Genomic DNA, 17,662 nt, shown 5'->3' with positions numbered 1-17,662 from the left:
TAGCAGCAAGAACCTCCACCTGTGCCTGCACCCAGGTCAAGATCTACCGTGGCTCAAGGGCCACCTCGGTACAAAGGCCTCCACCACAGCCATCACGATCAACCCAGCCAGCAAAGAAGTCTCGCCTAGCACACCTCCCTCCCGCCGACACAGCCACCAGCAGCACATGCACCATCACCTACACAGCAGCCAGACCCACTGTCTTGGAAGACAGACAAAGACCATGGCACTGCTCCCCCTGTCTTTACATTTATAATGAATATTGGTTGAGAAAGTTCCGATATTGTCAGGATTCGTACGGTCATTAAAAACCTGGAAAAGTCATGGAATGCAATATTTTTCCCAAAGTTTTGGAAAAGTCGTGGAAATATAACTAAAGTTGCATCAAATATAATTGATATGTTATCTAATCGCCGAAATAGTAATACTATAATGATAATAAATACTGTATCGTATAATGAAATGTAAAATGGCAACTGTGGCAGTATTTCGCTGGTGAGAGATGTTTACAATCACGCTCTCTAGTCTACAGGAGCTACTATTTGATATAAAGATGCCAGGGAAGTGCAGTTTCAACAATGTATGGCTTCTAAAGAATAAGTACCAATTGTGGTTATCAAAAGACATTGACCCAAGACGTGCTAAATGCAAACTGTGTTGTAACATATTCGATATTTAGAATATGGGCGAGGCAGCGCATGCTAGCCACATGAATGAGTCATTTTTTTGGTCGTGGAAAAGTCATTTAAAATCACTGGTGAAAAAGTGTATGAACTCTGTATTGTAAATATTGAGATGTTACTGTTTCTTATGTTAACATAAATAGTTGGTTAAAAATGTAATTTGTATTTGTACACATCATATCAACCTCAGTATGGAATATGAAGTCATGATGTAACTTTTCTGTGGTGAAAGTAGAGTGATGGAACTATTTTACACATTTTCATTTTAGACATGAACAACACATTTATATAGGCCTATAGTGTAATTCATATATTTCACTACTTTTGTGAACCAAAAACGTTGGTAAACCAAATCTGAAACACCAAAATAAAATGGATGACATGAGTACATCTGTGTTTTCACAAGTTTTTAAGTTTTCCAAAAATCTGATTTATAAGCTAAGTATCTCATAAGACAGTGCTCTAAGGTGAGTGACATTGCATTTCTAGCAAGACCAGAGACTGAACATTTTTGATATGTTACACCATGCCATGTTATAAGAATTACATTTAAAAGGTGATTTAAGGAGACAAATACCCTTCACTTCAGTAAAATAAGGTAAGGCGATTTTATTTTAAAAGACAATGAAGGCAGGTTATAGATTGATTGATATATTTATTATATTGAAAGCCAAATTAATACATAGTCCCCTGAAGCTGGAATAACGTACAACTTCCAGCCTCACAATGTCAGGAACTTTTCATCTACAGATTGCTTTGGTCTGGTTTTGCTCTTCACTGATTGGTTACTGAGACTTTGAATTTAAACGGACCTCCCCGTTTAGAAAACGGACCTCCCCGTTTATTCGCGCGTAGTTTCGCGCGAATAAACGGACCTCCCCGTTAATCCGCGCGAAACTACGCGCGAATTGTGACGCAAAGGGCGTTCCATAGCCTTCTTGCTCGCTCGCGGGAGTGTCAGCCTCGCGGAGTCTGTCTACGCGCGCGTGAACAGTTTCTGGGATTTTGGGGCGGAGCCACTGGACTTTGATTGACAGCTCCAAGGAAACCCGGGGTTGCCAGGTTTGATAAATGCCTGAACTACCAAGAGCCGAGGAGTGACGGCAGCAAAATCAGTTGGACGAGATTGAATGGTAAAGTTGTCCATAAAAAACTATTATATTCGTAAAGTGTACAGCTAATATATATATATATATATAAAAATGTATTTTATATAAAACAATATATTTTTGAGTGGGCTGTATCTGTCGAAAACTGCTAGCTACTGTCTGCTGTACGCACCTAGCCTACATTTATAAGCTAAGTAAAAATATGTCGGATCCTTAACAGCTATGCTGTGTGCCCATGTATGGAATCGTTGTACAGTACCAGGTCCATCCTCTGTTAGTGACTGACAGAATGACATAAGAAAATCAAGTAGAAAACAAGTTAACCTAGAGGCCGTAAAAACAATATTTTAAAGCAATGAATCAATACACTAACAGGGCGTTGCGTAATGTAAAACTAAATACATATATATATATATAGTTAGTTTTAAGATCATTGGTTGTCTTTGTAGTAGACATATTTGCATGTCCTCACTAAGTCAATTATACCAAAACGTTCCAGCTAATATATCTATATGCTTGTCTACTTTAACTGGAAAAGAAATCTGAAAAAATACATGAATTATCTATGAAATTGCAATATTAACACACGTCCCCCGGTTTGTTTCAACCCAGTCACGCCATACAAGCGATACCTAAAGGAAAGACGGGAAAAATGGCTCTGACACCTGAAGATATACATGTAAGTGATGATTTAAATGTTGTCTTTCTCAACAAAAGTGAGGTGTAGCGTTGGGCGTCTGCTCTCTGATTAAATAAATGATCTAAGCTAGCACTCAGTGAGTCTGTCGACTAAGAGTTAATTATATGAAAATATGTTTATTTCTCTATGGTTACAGGGCATGCTCAGAAATGATTTCATTTCAAGACTGATAACTAAATTGGAGTCGGCTCTCTTAAGAAACCCTCTAGACCTGGACTTTCTTGATTTTGCGTGTCGCCAAGAGCTGTACCTCTGGGACGCACTCTCGAGACACGTTCACATTTCGCAAGAATGTATACAGGCCTTAAGGGAGTTTCATAGGCTGGTGAAAATCCATATTGAAGAGGCTGAGGATAGAAGCCATCACACTGAAATTGAATCTGGAGCAGGGTCCCAGGGACGTCCCAGGTACGATATTGAAAAAGAGAGACTGGAGCATCTGTTGGAACTGAATATGTCTGTGGAGAGCATCGCAAGGTTCCTATGTGTCTCAAGCAGTACAGTGAAGAGGCGGATGAGGGAATATCGTCTTTACAGCAGGCAAAGATACACTGATGCCACTGACCAGGAGCTGGACCTGGCAGTCCAAAGGATAACAATTGAAATGCCAACAGTGGGCTATAGGATGGTGAAAGGCAGACTGCTGTCAATGGGGATGCACGTCCAGTGGAGGAGAGTGATGGCATCAATGCACAGAGTTGACTCCCTGGGTATTCTATCCAGGCTTGCAGGATTGAACTGCATTGTGAGAAGGACATACTCTGTCAGGGGCCCCCTTTCACTGTGGCATGTTGATACTAATCACAAGCTGATCAGGTTAGTACTTTTGGAGAGATCTTGTAAAATATCTTTGCTAAATTCTAAGTTGATATTTATATTTTCTGCAAAAAATCAATTAGACAATATTAACATAGTACTATGTGTTGTTCACCAGGTACAACATTGTACTGTTTGGTGCAGTGGATGGCTACTCCAGGAAGGTAGGATTGCATAACACACAAATGTTATTTTATGATTTGATATTCTCTTTCTAAGTAGGTTTTGCTTTCAGATGTACATTATATTTTACTGGTGTTCCAGTATCACAAAAACATTACAATATGCTCTTCCTTAAGATTTGCAGGGACCAGAATATAAGAAAGTGTTTTTATATATTGAAAACATTTCCTATAATTACACAGGTGATGTGCTTGGAAGCTGCAACCAACAATCGTGCATTAACAGCATTTTCTGCCTTCAAAGAAGCAACTGAAAAGCATGGCATACCCTTAAGGTACATTTTATAAGCTATAATGTACTGACAGTGATGGATGTTGGTTAACTGAGAACAATTGTTTATATTGTTGTATTTTCTCTATTCACCCACTTCTCTCATAAAAGTCCCACAATTTCATACCTTTTCAGTGATCTCATATGCTAAACATATTTATTTTTTATCATCTTTATGTTAAGTCTTCACACAGACAAAACATGACAGGGAATGCATACGTATTGCTTGTAATGTACAATACCGATGGATTTGTTTTAACTTTGGTCATCTGTGTGTACACTACAGGGTCAGAGCTGATCAGGGTGTGGAGAATGTGGACATTGCCCGATACATGTTCAATGTCCGGGGAACTGATCAAGGAAGCTTCATGTCAGGAAAAAGCGTCCACAATCAAAGGTTTCTTTATATGCCTTCAAGGTCTATTTTGTATATTTATTTATTTGACTTGCCAAAAGACAATTTAACATATCATTGATGTTTAACAACAATGCACTGTTATATGTAGGATTGAACGTTTGTGGCGTGATGTCAGAACGTGTGTCACATCAAAATACTACAACACACTACACAGCCTGGAGATGGATGGCCTTCTTGATGTGTCCTCAAGAGGTACGGATGGGGAAAACCAGTAAGGTACTGGGACCTGTACGTTTGGTGAATATCACTGATTAGCAAGCTTTAAAATGTCTGGGGCACTTAAATGAACATTGTTGACCCAGCATAACTATAGCTAAATCAACTTTAAACATGTTTGCACATACTTTATTGTGACAATGTATAAAAACATAATTTCATGGTTTTGTATTAAATGGTATGTTATTATTATTATTAATAATAATTATTTCCCGTCTTTTACAGAAGATATTTTTGCTGTCCACATGACCTTTCTTCCCAAACTTAAGGGAGACCTGGAGGCTTTTGTGGAGGGATGGAATAACCACCCCCTCAGAACAGAAAGGAATCGAACTCCGGAGCAGTTGTGGCACACTGGAATGATGCTTCACCCAATCAACCAACCAGAGAATCTTGAGGTTATATTTGCGACAACTTTGTACACTTAAATAGTTGGCTGAATTGTAAATCCAAAGTAAACTGTTAAAGAAGGATTTTGGCCTACTACTGGCTTCTCTAGATATTTCACACATCTTCTAGAACTGATAAATAACCTGAAAATGTATTATTGTAAACTCTAAGCTAGTAACCGGACTACATATAAATTCATAAAAATGCAGAGCCGTACAGGTTGATTTGTTCTCTTATATTGATAGCCTCTGTCTTTTTCAACTTTCAGAACATCCAAGAGCCAGAAGTTGACTGGGATGTTGCAGCAGATTATGGAGAAGATGTGGATGGGGTGGTAGTGGTCCCAGAATTTCAGTACCCCTTGGATGAACAGCAGCGAGCAGAGCTTCAGTGTATAATGGATGAAAATGAAGGACAAACTGAAGAAGCAACAAGAAACCAATACCTCCTTTGCCGTGCTTACCTGGTTTAAATCTTCATTCATGCTGAGACAAAGGGTCTGGCTGCAGGTCTTCATTCCAACAAAGCAGGAACACACCTGACTCAACTGATTCTGTCAACTGAACTGTCACATGTTGGATAAGGTGTGCTCTTGCTCTGTTGGAACAAAAACCTGCTGCCACACGGCTTGCTCTAATAAACTAAAAAGGGCCACTGTCAAATGTGTTGTCTTTATTGAATATAACAAAAAAACTTCTAAGAATGAACAAACAAATTATTATTTACATGGACAAAATAAAGATAAAAACAAACAAACAATAAAGATACGGCCAGAGAAGCATTTTTATGAAATAATGCTATTACATTTCTTAAACTATTTACAATAATAATGCTGGTAGGATGACACGGTTTAGTGCAGGTTAAATTCAAACCCAGCAAGGATTGCCTCGGTCATGTTGACCTCAAATTCACTCGCCTTTTCAAAGTGGCGTGTAGGAATTGTGATGGCAGCTGAGCAAGCATTAACTATGGGGTAACACACTCCATTTTCCCCATACTTGAGATGACACTCATGATCAAACAGTACAGTCACTCTGAAGTTGCTCCTCTCTGCCTCCCCCAGAGGGATGTGGGCCTGGCCAGTTACCCACTGACAAAAGGTCTTGACAGTTGGAGGCTTGATGTTGCTGCATGTATTCAAATCGTCCTCCTGGGACTCCTTAGGATTCTCCTCTCCTTCAAAACAGAAATACCAAAAAGTAAAGTCAGCATGGAAATGCAGGATAATCAAACTAGAAATGACTTATAGGCTTGATGAGTGTGCCCCAATAAGAGATATACATTGTGCAAATAGTATTAAGTTTGACAGACACACATACATGTAAAATTGAAAAAGTGTTACCTTTGTCTTCCAGCTCCTGCAGGTAGTCCTGCAGAAGATTAACTATCCTCATCTCGCACTGCCGCCTGACTGACCCCTCTGGGCTGTATTCAGGTGACAGTGCAAGGATCAAGAAATCGGCATCCACCTTTAAAAAACAAAAACAAAAAATGAAACAAATACCCCTCTGAGGTGTGGTTCGGTAAATTGAATTATTACAATCATTTTCATGTGATGTTTTGTAGTTCATTACTCTATATTACTGAATAAGCTATGGAAATCTGGGAAATATTTAATGAATGTACTTACTCCCTGAAGGCTGCCTGGCACAAACAGTTGCTGGCACAACAGTGGCTGTTCTACCAGCAGCTCATCCAACCCGTAGAGGGCCAGTCCGTCTCGCAACTGCTGCAGGATTTGGAGGAGCCTGAGCCATGAGTGTAACACTATGGCCCTAATGCAAAAATACTGTATTAATTAAGACAGAATTTGTCACAGCTGAAGAAATTTGTGAATTCAATAACTGACATACTCTAGAATGTCCTTCTTGCGGTCCACCTTGATGGGCCCAGAGTACCCACAGGCTATGATGCGGTCAGTGAGAGCCATTAGGCTGTCTTCTTCTGCATCTTGAACCTGATGAGGCATTGACAAAGAAGGAAAACTTATTCTGATACATTTAAATTCAAGAGAGGGAAAAGGTATGTGTATTTGAAAATGTTTCAATACCTCAGTGACCAAGTTCTCCATATCTACTGATGCTGTTCCTGCTTTCACAACATCCTTGTCCAGCTGCCCATGGCAGAGATAATGGTAGGTGTGATGGGTTAGAACATTTGGTGCCGGCCCCCCCCTGCACCACACTAGCAGCAAAAATCTCTCCACAGTACCTTTTGATATTGATGGGAAAACATTTTTTTTTTTTTAAATATTATGCGTAATTTAAAAATACAATGACTACCATACAATACATAGCACTACATACCTGAACGTGTTGTCTTGATATGCTGACACATTGTACTTTGGGTTTTTTCCCCGTTCGTCCCCTTCAAAAAATCTTGACTCAATTGCCCGGACCATTTCTGTAAAGAGGAAAGAAGACATTCAAGATTATTCACATTGGCAACATAGGACATTTGCACTTAACGAATGGTGTCAGCCTTAACGGGGACCACATACCAGTGAGGAATTCTTTCCTCAGAGCCCCCTGATCGATAGCATTTTCTCCAATGAAGGAGACGATGATGGTGTTCTGGGGGGAGGCCTGTTTCTGCCTCGCCCACTGTTTCAGGCCCCTCTGAAGTAGATCTTCCTTGTGACATTTATTTTAAACATTTTGTGTTGTCTATTTTCCCCTTGAGGTTGTCCAGGAGGTCTGACAAGCTACATCAAAGAAAAACAATATTTTAAAACATTCAGCTCTGGTGGTAAACATAATCTCTTCACAATAGATTTTCTGCATACCTGTTCTTCCCTGGTCCGGTCCGGTCAGTGGTGCTTGGCTCTGGCACTTCCTCGTTAATGACGCTGGAAAGATGTAACATGTTTTAAATATCCATAAATGAAACCTGAATCCATCAAATGTTCAAATGTAGGATGCCCTCAGTAAAAGGGGGGCAAATAAAGTGACTCTACAAAGGAATGCAAATCCAAATGCACAAGGAATTCATACAACAATGTTAGACATGCATTTATTGAAAATACTTTTACCTTCCTCTGTAATCCCACAGAATTCTGCATGGATATTTATGACCGCCTGTGAAAAGAGTTCTCCACACACCGGACAAGCAACCTGTGACATAAGAGAAAAACATTTACAAAAAAAAGAAGAAGATCACATGTTTTACAAAGCACAGGAAACATTTTTCCATTAAGACACAAAAAAGTATTTAAAAAAATATATACTAAAAAGAAAGGCCTGTATTGTAGCACTGTAGTTTCCTCACCTTATGACCTGATGATGTTGCCTTATCAGTGGACACCTGTAAAATGTCATTGTTACTAATTCACATCATGCGTTTGGATGCTCAACATATGAAATAATACTAACAAGGATGAAACTTAAGTTTTGATTGCTTACTTGATTGTCATTGTCCTCTGTGGTGTTGAGAAACTGGACATCATCATCAGACTCATCTGTGTGGGTCTATAAGAGCAAACATCAAACAATACAGGAGTTATAAGATATAGAGTTACCAAAAAAAACAATATTATTACAAAGTATGGGATAGGCTGATGGGAACTGTGCTGACATATTTTAAACACCTGTATGTCATCAAACAGGCAGAAAAGACAATTTATGTTTCATTCAGCATGCCTTACCTCAAAAGGGGCATCAAGCTCTGGGCCAGATATCTGCTCCGGCCTACAACTCTGTACATGCATTGTAAGCAGCTGCAAAGGCACATCCTTATAACACGTCATGCACCGTGCCTTTGGCATGCTCTCGAACTCTGGTGCTGTGAGGGCCAAGGGAGAAGTGCCCAAAGTGTGCTGGATGGGCATTATGTAGAGGCAACCCTTGCCTCCCCAGGCCTTCACGAGACTGGCCCCTGAGTAGCCCTCCTCCTCCGGGGATATTACACACAACTTTCTTTGACCAGATCCTCCTGTTGGGGTTGAAACATATATTTGTCTTATACGGTTGTTGGAAGGATCATACATTTCAAATCAATTTATTACAAACATTCTTAAATCAGCTTGTAATAAATAAAATACAAATTGAATCTTCTGCTTTTTACCCGTAGCCTTGTGTATAAGCCAGGCTCCCTGACACGAAGGACTCACAAGAACTCAGATGCACGATTCTTTCTTGACTTCAGAACTATCTTTTAATATAAAAAAGACTTCTCAAAGTACAAGGTAATCTAGGATCTACTAGGACACTCAAAAGTTCACTAGGTTCGACTAGGTTGCTCAAAGTTACACGAGGAAATACAGACATGGACTTAGTGTTGAGACAAGACGAACCGACAAAAGACAACAGGAAAACAGGGCTACATATAGTGCTGGGGGGAAACGATTATTTCGAAAACAATTAATCGGGCGATTATTTGATCGATTAGTCGACTAATCTAACGATTATTTTTCTGTTGTTCAATTCATAAAAAACGTAATGTAAAAAAAAACGTAATGTAAAATATATTTTTTTTCACAATACTGTGTCTCAGGGGATCTTAATATTTAACAAACTATTAATGTGTTATACCAGATTAACGGAAATAATCTCAGCTAACTGCCGATACAAACCATGTTTACCAAAACAAAAACACAAGTCTCATAAGAAGCATCTAAATGACCCATGAGCGAAAAATGCTAACGGACATTGGCACAGAACTCAAGATAAAAGTACACTTATTACTCATCGTAGCTGCACATACAATATATCCGATTAAAGCTGAGACTCCACAGATTATGTAGGTATATAGTATCATCACTGAGTGATCCGGACTCGCGACAGGGGATGCAAATACAGTCATCACAACACGTACCTTTACAGAGCTTCTAGGGAGATCGTCTCACCACCGTAGCCTGTCAATCTGATCAAAAGACGTGTTCAATGGCATTAAAATGAGAAAAAAACGCGGCTGAAATCGGTTAATCCATAGGTTTTTTAACATCTATGTATAAAAAAATGATTGAATTTATAATCCATAATTCCATTTTTATGTAAAAATCGGAGAGCAAATGCTAGCTGCTAATGGTAGCCACCACAGCTAGCTGCCGCTTTAAATGTTCCAACATAGCCGTTGTGCTTGTGTGATATGCCAACTCCATTTGGCAAAGACTGCAAATGACAATATCTTGCGTTTTGGACTATCTTTAAAATATTCCATGCTTTTGAAGACCTAGGGCGAGATGTTTTCGTTTGAGGGCTTCGTGCGCAATCCTGTGAGGAGGTGGTAGCCGTTTCAGTCTCCATTGTGTTTGAAGTGCGATTGCGAACTGCTTGTTGCTTTGTTTACACACCCACGTGTGTGTAGCGACGCGTCGACGCGGAAATATGTCGTCGACGATATTTTGAAGTCGACGCGTCGACGCGTCGCTCCAGCACTAGCTACATATACACAACAGTTAATGAGGCACAGGTGCAAACAATCCAGAACAGGAGATCACTATATCAAGCTGACAAGTGACACACCACCACAGGAAGTGATGACACCTGAAACGAGAGGACAGAGTCAACATAAAAATAAACTGCAAGGCCACCAGAATAAACACAAAACAATAAGCTCACAGACTCTAACGCTGAAACCTTACAGTACCCCCCCCTCGTTACGGACGGCTCCAGACGTCCCTAACCTGAGACTGTTCTCTATCGAAGTCAGATATAAGGGTTCTGTCCACAATGAAGCTGCCTGGGATCCAGCACCTCTTCCTCTAATCCGTACGCCGGGTACCCAGTCGACCAGGAACTGTCTACCTCTGCCACCTCTTCCTTTCAGACAGTATTTTGTCCACACTGTATACTTGACCCCCGTCGACAATCCGGGGAGGTGGAGGGGGCGTGGAGGCGGGGACCAGTCTGCTCTCTTTGACTGGTTTCAACTTGCTGACATGAAACGTGGGGTGGACCTTGATGGACTTTGGAAGACATAAACGGACAGCAACAGGGTTAATCCCTTTGGCTATGGGAAAAGGACCAACGAACCGGGGAGCCAGCTTCCTGGAGGCGACATGGAGAGGAAGATCCTTGGTAGATAGCCACACTCGTTGTCCGGCCTGGTACTTGGGGGCTGGACGTCGTTTCCGGTCGGCCAATACCTTCATGCGAACGGCACTCCTCTGCAACATATGGCGAACTCCCGCCCAGACCCGACGGCAGCGGCGAACCAGAGCATGGCTGATGGTACGGTGACCTCCTTCTCGAGCTCCGGAAACAATGGAGGTTGGTACCCATGGACACATTGAAACGGGGAGATACCAGTGGCTGATGTGGGTAAAGTGTTGTGCGCATACTCCACCCAAATCAGATTCTTACTCCAGGTGGTAGGTTTCTCGGACGCTAGACATCTCAAACAGGTCTCCAAATCCTGATTCATCCTCTCCGCTTGTCCATTCGACTGTGGGTGGTATCCGGAGGTCAGACTAACAGTGGCTGGATTAGGTGACCAAAACTCCTTCCAAAAACGTGACACGAACTGAGGGCCTCGGTCTGAAACGACATCACTGGGGAAACCGTGGATCCTGAACACATGGGACAACATGGCCTCTGCTGTTTCTTTGGCATTAGGTACTTGGGCATGGCGACAAAGTGTGCCATTTTAGAAAAACGATCAATCACAGTGAGTATGGTGGTATTACCCTGCCGATGTTGGTAATCCCGTCACAAAATCCAACGCAATGTGAGACCATGGTCTGTTGGGAATGGTGGTTGGAGAAGACCTGCCGCAGCTTGCCGAGAAGTTTTGTTCCTGGCGCACACAGGACATGCCGCCACATATTCTGCAACATCCTTCCACATCCCCGGCCACCAGAATCTGTGTCTCACCATGAACAGGGTCCTTTTGTTTCCAGGATGACAGGTAAGTACAGACGTATGGGCCCAATGAACAACTTGAGATCGAAGTTGCTCGGCACAAACAAGCGATTCTGAGGACACCCTCTTGGGACAGGATTTCCAACGTTTGCCTGTTTGACCTTGGCTTCAATGGGCCAGGTCACCCTCCCTATCACTCGGTCTGGCCGCAGAATGGGATCTGGATCTTGGGGACTGGCTCAGGATCAAACATCCTGGAGAGTGCATCAGGCTTTCCATTCTGCGAACCAGGTCGATATGACAGAGTGAACCTAAATCTGTTAAAGAACAAAGCCCATCTGGCCTGCCTAGAGTTCAGACGTTTGACCTTCCTGATGTATTGCAGGTTTTTATGATCCGTCCAGACCAGGAAATCCTGCTCCGCTCCCTCCAACCAGTGCCGCCACTCCTCCAAAGCAATCTTCACAGCCCAGTTCCCGATTTCCCACGTCGTAATTCCTCTCAGCAGAAGATAGCTTACGGGAGAGATATGCACATGGATGAAGCTTGTTGTCCCCCGCTGACCTCTGAGACAGTATAGCTCCAACGCCGTCGTTGGAGGCGTCCACTTCCACCACAAACTGTCGGTGGCGATCAGGTACCGTCAGGATGGGAGCTGTGGTGAACCTCCTCTTCAGTTCCAGGAAAGATTTCTCTGCCTGTGGATTCCACACAAACTGAACATGGGGAGAAAGGGCATGGAGAGGAGAGGCAATAGCACTGAAATTGCGTATGAACCGTCTGTAAAAGTTAGCAAACCCCAGGAATTGCTGAACTTCTTTCTAGAGTCTGGCGTGGGCCAATTAGCCACGTCACTGACCTTAGCTGGGTCCATTTCCACCTTGTTAGGGGAAATCACAAAGCCCAAAAATGCCACAGAGTTCACATGAAACTCGCATTTCTCGGCCTTTACAAACAAATGGTTAGCCAGGAGTCTCTGAAGAACAAGGTGAACATGAGTTTTCTTATCTGGGGAAAAGATGAGAATATCATCGAGATACACAAAACAGAAAACATTCAGGAAATCTCGTAACACATCATTAATGAGGGCTTGGAAAACAGCAGGTGCATTGCAAAGTCCAAAAGGCATTACCAAATATTCATAATGTCCCGTAGGTGTATTGAAACCCGTTTTCCACTCATCCCCCTCCCGGATGCGCACAAGATGATATGCATTCCTTAAGTCAAGCTTGGTAAATATCTTGGCTCCCTGTAACAGATCGAATGCCGTAGAGATGAGTGGAAGGGGATATCTGTTCTTAACTGTGATCTGATTAAGTGGACTGTAATCAATACAGGGCCTTAATGAACCGTCCTTTTTCCCTACAAAAAAGAAACCTGCTTCTGCTGGGGATGATGATGGCCGAATCAAGCCAGCTTTGAGTGATGATCCGATATACTCTTCCATGGCCTCCCTTTCAGGACCAGAGAGAGAATACAACCGTCCTTTGGGGATAGTAGAGCCCGAGAGAAGGTCTATGGGGCAATCATACGGTCTATGGGGAGGCAAGGAAGTAGCTCGTGTCTTGTTAAACACCTCCTTAATGTCAAGGTAACACTCTGGCACTTTGGATAAGTCAGGAAAGTCAGAATGTTTAGAAGAAGTGACACTGTCCCTATCTGACGCCTGTTTAAAGTTCCCAGATCTGGGCGGTTCCCTTAACCTTTCCTGTAAGCCAGTCCATGTGAGGGTTATGTTTAACAAGCCAAGGGTAACCCAAAATGAGAGGCTGTTGAGCTGAGTTAAATAAATGAATAATACGCTCACGGTGCTCCTGATCTATGACAATTTCTATGGGTTCCGTGCGATGAGTAACTGTACATAACAGGCGGCCATCCAACGCGCTAGCCTCTAATGGCTGATCTAAAAGGACAATGTTTAAGTTCAACTCTTTAGCCAGCTCCCAGTCTAACAAGCTCTCATCAGCCCCAGAATCAATTAATGCATCCTGAGTCACAGTTTTATCATTCAGTTTCATTTGTACCTGAGTCAGTCTTCTCGAGGAGAGTGATGGCATCAATGCACAGAGTTGACTCCCTGGGTATTCTATCCAGGCTTGCAGGATTGAACTGCATTGTGAGAAGGACATACTCTGTCAGGGGCCCCCTTTCACTGTGGCATGTTGATACTAATCACAAGCTGATCAGGTTAGTACTTTTGGAGAGATCTTGTAAAATATCTTTGCTAAATTCTAAGTTGATATTTATATTTTCTGCAAAAAATCAATTAGACAATATTAACATAGTACTATGTGTTGTTCACCAGGTACAACATTGTACTGTTTGGTGCAGTGGATGGCTACTCCAGGAAGGTAGGATTGCATAACACACAAATGTTATTTTATGATTTGATATTCTCTTTCTAAGTAGGTTTTGCTTTCAGATGTACATTATATTTTACTGGTGTTCCAGTATCACAAAAACATTACAATATGCTCTTCCTTAAGATTTGCAGGGACCAGAATATAAGAAAGTGTTTTTATATATTGAAAACATTTCCTATAATTACACAGGTGATGTGCTTGGAAGCTGCAACCAACAATCGTGCATTAACAGCATTTTCTGCCTTCAAAGAAGCAACTGAAAAGCATGGCATACCCTTAAGGTACATTTTATAAGCTATAATGTACTGACAGTGATGGATGTTGGTTAACTGAGAACAATTGTTTATATTGTTGTATTTTCTCTATTCACCCACTTCTCTCATAAAAGTCCCACAATTTCATACCTTTTCAGTGATCTCATATGCTAAACATATTTATTTTTTATCATCTTTATGTTAAGTCTTCACACAGACAAAACATGACAGGGAATGCATACGTATTGCTTGTAATGTACATACCGATGGATTTGTTTTAACTTTGGTCATCTGTGTGTACACTACAGGGTCAGAGCTGATCAGGGTGTGGAGAATGTGGACATTGCCCGATACATGTTCAATGTCCGGGGAACTGATCAAGGAAGCTTCATGTCAGGAAAAAGCGTCCACAATCAAAGGTTTCTTTATATGCCTTCAAGGTCTATTTTGTATATTTATTTATTTGACTTGCCAAAAGACAATTTAACATATCATTGATGTTTAACAACAATGCACTGTTATATGTAGGATTGAACGTTTGTGGCGTGATGTCAGAACGTGTGTCACATCAAAATACTACAACACACTACACAGCCTGGAGATGGATGGCCTTCTTGATGTGTCCTCAAGAGGTACGGATGGGGAAAACCAGTAAGGTACTGGGACCTGTACGTTTGGTGAATATCACTGATTAGCAAGCTTTAAAATGTCTGGGGCACTTAAATGAACATTGTGACCCAGCATAACTATAGCTAAATCAACTTTAAACATGTTTGCACATACTTTATTGTGACAATGTATAAAAACATAATTTCATGGTTTTGTATTAAATGGTATGTTATTATTATTATTAATAATAATTATTTCCCGTCTTTTACAGAAGATTTTTGCTGTCCACATGACCTTTCTTCCCAAACTTAAGGGAGACCTGGAGGCTTTTGTGGAGGGATGGAATAACCACCCCCCTCAGAACAGAAGGAATCGAACTCCGGAGCAGTTGTGGCACACTGGAATGATGCTTCACCCAATCAACCAACCAGAGAATCTTGAGGTTATATTTGCGACAACTTTGTACACTTAATAGTTGGCTGAATTGTAAATCCAAAGTAAACTGTTAAAGAAGGATTTTGGCCTACTACTGGCTTCTCTAGATATTTCACACATCTTCTAGAACTGATAAATAACCTGAAATGTATTATTGTAACCTCTAAGGCTAGTAACCGGACTACATATAAATTCATAAAAATGCAGAGCCGTACAGGTTGATTTGTTCTCTTATATTGATAGCCTCTGTCTTTTTCAACTTCAGAACATCCAAGAGCCAGAAGTTGACTGGGATGTTGCAGCAGATTATGGAGAGATGTGGATGGGGTGGTAGTGGTCCCAGAATTTCAGTACCCCCTTGGATGAACAGCAGCGAGCAGAGCTTCAGTGTATAATGGATGAAAATGAGGACAAACTGAAGAAGCAACAAGAAACCAATACCTCCTTTGCCGTGCTTACCTGGTTTAAATCTTCATTCATGCTGAGACAAAGGGTCTGGCTGCAGGTCTTCATTCCAACAAAGCAGGAAACACACCTGACTCAACTGATTCTGTCAACTGAAACTGTCACATGTTGGATAAGGTGTGCTCTTGCTCTGTTGGAACAAAAACCTGCTGCCACACGGCTTTGCTCTAATAAACTAAAAAGGGCCACTGTCAAATGTGTTGTCTTTATTGAATATAACAAAAAAACTTCTAAGAATGAACAAACAAATTATTATTTACATGGACAAAATAAAGATAAAAACAAACAAACAATAAAGATACGGCCAGAGAAGCATTTTTATGAAATAATGCTATTACATTTCTTAAACTATTTACAATAATAATGCTGGTAGGATGACACGGTTTAGTGCAGGTTAATTCAAACCAGCAAGGATTGCCTCGGTCATGTTGACCTCAAATTCACTCGCCTTTTCAAAGTGGCGTGTAGGAATTGTGATGGCAGCTGAGCAAGCATTAACTATGGGGTAACACACTCCATTTTCCCCATACTTGAGATGACACTCATGATCAAACAGTACAGTCACTCTGAAGTTGCTCCTCTCTGCCTCCCCCAGAGGGATGTGGGCCTGGCCAGTTACCCACTGACAAAAGGTCTTGACAGTTGGAGGCTTGATGTTGCTGCATGTATTCAAATCGTCCTCCTGGGACTCCTTAGGATTCTCCTCTCCTTCAAAACAGAAATACCAAAAAGTAAAGTCAGCATGGAAATGCAGGATAATCAAACTAGAATGACTTATAGGCTTGATGAGTGTGCCCCAATAAGAGATATACATTGTGCAAATAGTATTAAGTTTGACAGACACACATACATGTAAAATTGAAAAGTGTTACCTTTGTCTTCCAGCTCCTGCAGGTAGTCCTGCAGAAGATTAACTATCCTCATCTCGCACTGCCGCCTGACTGACCCCTCTGGGGCTGTATTCAGGTGACAGTGCAAGGATCAAGAAATCGGCATCCACCTTTAAAAAACAAAAACAAAAAATGAAACAATACCCCTCTGAGGTGTGGTTCGGTAAATTGAATTATTACAATCATTTTCATGTGATGTTTTGTAGTTCATTACTCTATATTACTGAATAAGCTATGGAAATCTGGGAAATATTTAATGAATGTACTTACTCCCTGAAGGCTGCCTGGCACAAACAGTTGCTGGCACAACAGTGGCTGTTCTACCAGCAGCTCATCCAACCCGTAGAGGGCCAGTCCGTCTCGCAACTGCTGCAGGATTTGGAGGAGCCTGAGCCATGAGTGTAACACTATGGCCCTAATGCAAAAATACTGTATTAATTAAGACAGAATTTGTCACAGCTGAAGAAATTTGTGAATTCAATAACTGACATACTCTAGAATGTCCTTCTTGCGGTCCACCTTGATGGGCCCAGAGTACCCACAGGCTATGATGCGGTCAGTGAGAGCCATTAGGCTGTCTTCTTCTGCATCTTGAACCTGATGAGGCATTGACAAAGAAGGAAAACTTATTCTGATACATTTAAATTCAAGAGAGGGAAAAGGTATGTGTATTTGAAAATGTTTCAATACCTCAGTGACCAAGTTCTCCATATCTACTGATGCTGTTCCTGCTTTCACAACATCCTTGTCCAGCTGCCCATGGCAGAGATAATGGTAGGTGTGATGGGTTAGAACATTTGGTGCCGGCCCCCCCCTGCACCACACTAGCAGCAAAAATCTCTCCACAGTACCTTTTGATATTGATGGGAAAACATTTTTTTTTTTTTAAATATTATGCGTAATTTAAAAATACAATGACTACCATACAATACATAGCACTACATACCTGAACGTGTTGTCTTGATATGCTGACACATTGTACTTTGGGTTTTTTCCCCGTTCGTCCCCTTCAAAAAATCTTGACTCAATTGCCCGGACCATTTCTGTAAAGAGGAAAGAAG

At 41.4% G+C, this 17,662-nt stretch overlaps 1 protein-coding gene and 1 long non-coding RNA gene across 3 annotated transcripts; both read left to right on the top strand.

Moving 5' to 3' along the window:
• Positions 1-1,741: 1,741 nt before the first annotated feature.
• Positions 1,742-5,432, top strand: LOC117465982 (uncharacterized). 2 transcript variants are annotated; one of them, XM_071206944.1, is made up of 9 exons: positions 1,742-1,816; positions 2,405-2,471; positions 2,629-3,308; positions 3,427-3,472; positions 3,674-3,765; positions 4,048-4,158; positions 4,268-4,371; positions 4,624-4,793; positions 5,054-5,432. In XM_071206944.1, exons 2-9 carry the CDS (start codon positions 2,445-2,447, stop codon positions 5,255-5,257), a joined length of 1,434 nt encoding a protein of 477 aa, XP_071063045.1. In that variant the 5' UTR covers positions 1,742-1,816; positions 2,405-2,444; the 3' UTR covers positions 5,258-5,432. The 2 variants fall into 2 exon arrangements, with proteins under 2 accessions (XP_071063045.1, XP_033964998.1); XM_034109107.2 differs by having other exon boundaries at positions 4,621-4,793.
• An 8,237-nt stretch (positions 5,433-13,669) lies between these two features.
• On the top strand, positions 13,670-14,819 carry LOC139435871 (uncharacterized). Its single transcript, XR_011645079.1, has 5 exons — positions 13,670-13,772; positions 13,891-13,936; positions 14,138-14,229; positions 14,511-14,621; positions 14,731-14,819. It is a non-coding gene; the product is annotated as an uncharacterized lncRNA (long non-coding RNA).
• The last annotated feature ends 2,843 nt before the right edge of the window (positions 14,820-17,662 follow it).

The sequence above is a fragment of the Pseudochaenichthys georgianus genome, chromosome 20, assembly GCF_902827115.2.
Source record: "Pseudochaenichthys georgianus chromosome 20, fPseGeo1.2, whole genome shotgun sequence".
Classification (NCBI taxonomy): Eukaryota; Metazoa; Chordata; class Actinopteri; order Perciformes; family Channichthyidae; genus Pseudochaenichthys; species Pseudochaenichthys georgianus.
Note: the sequence above shows the minus strand (reverse complement) of the source record. Positions and strands in the feature narration are given on the sequence as shown.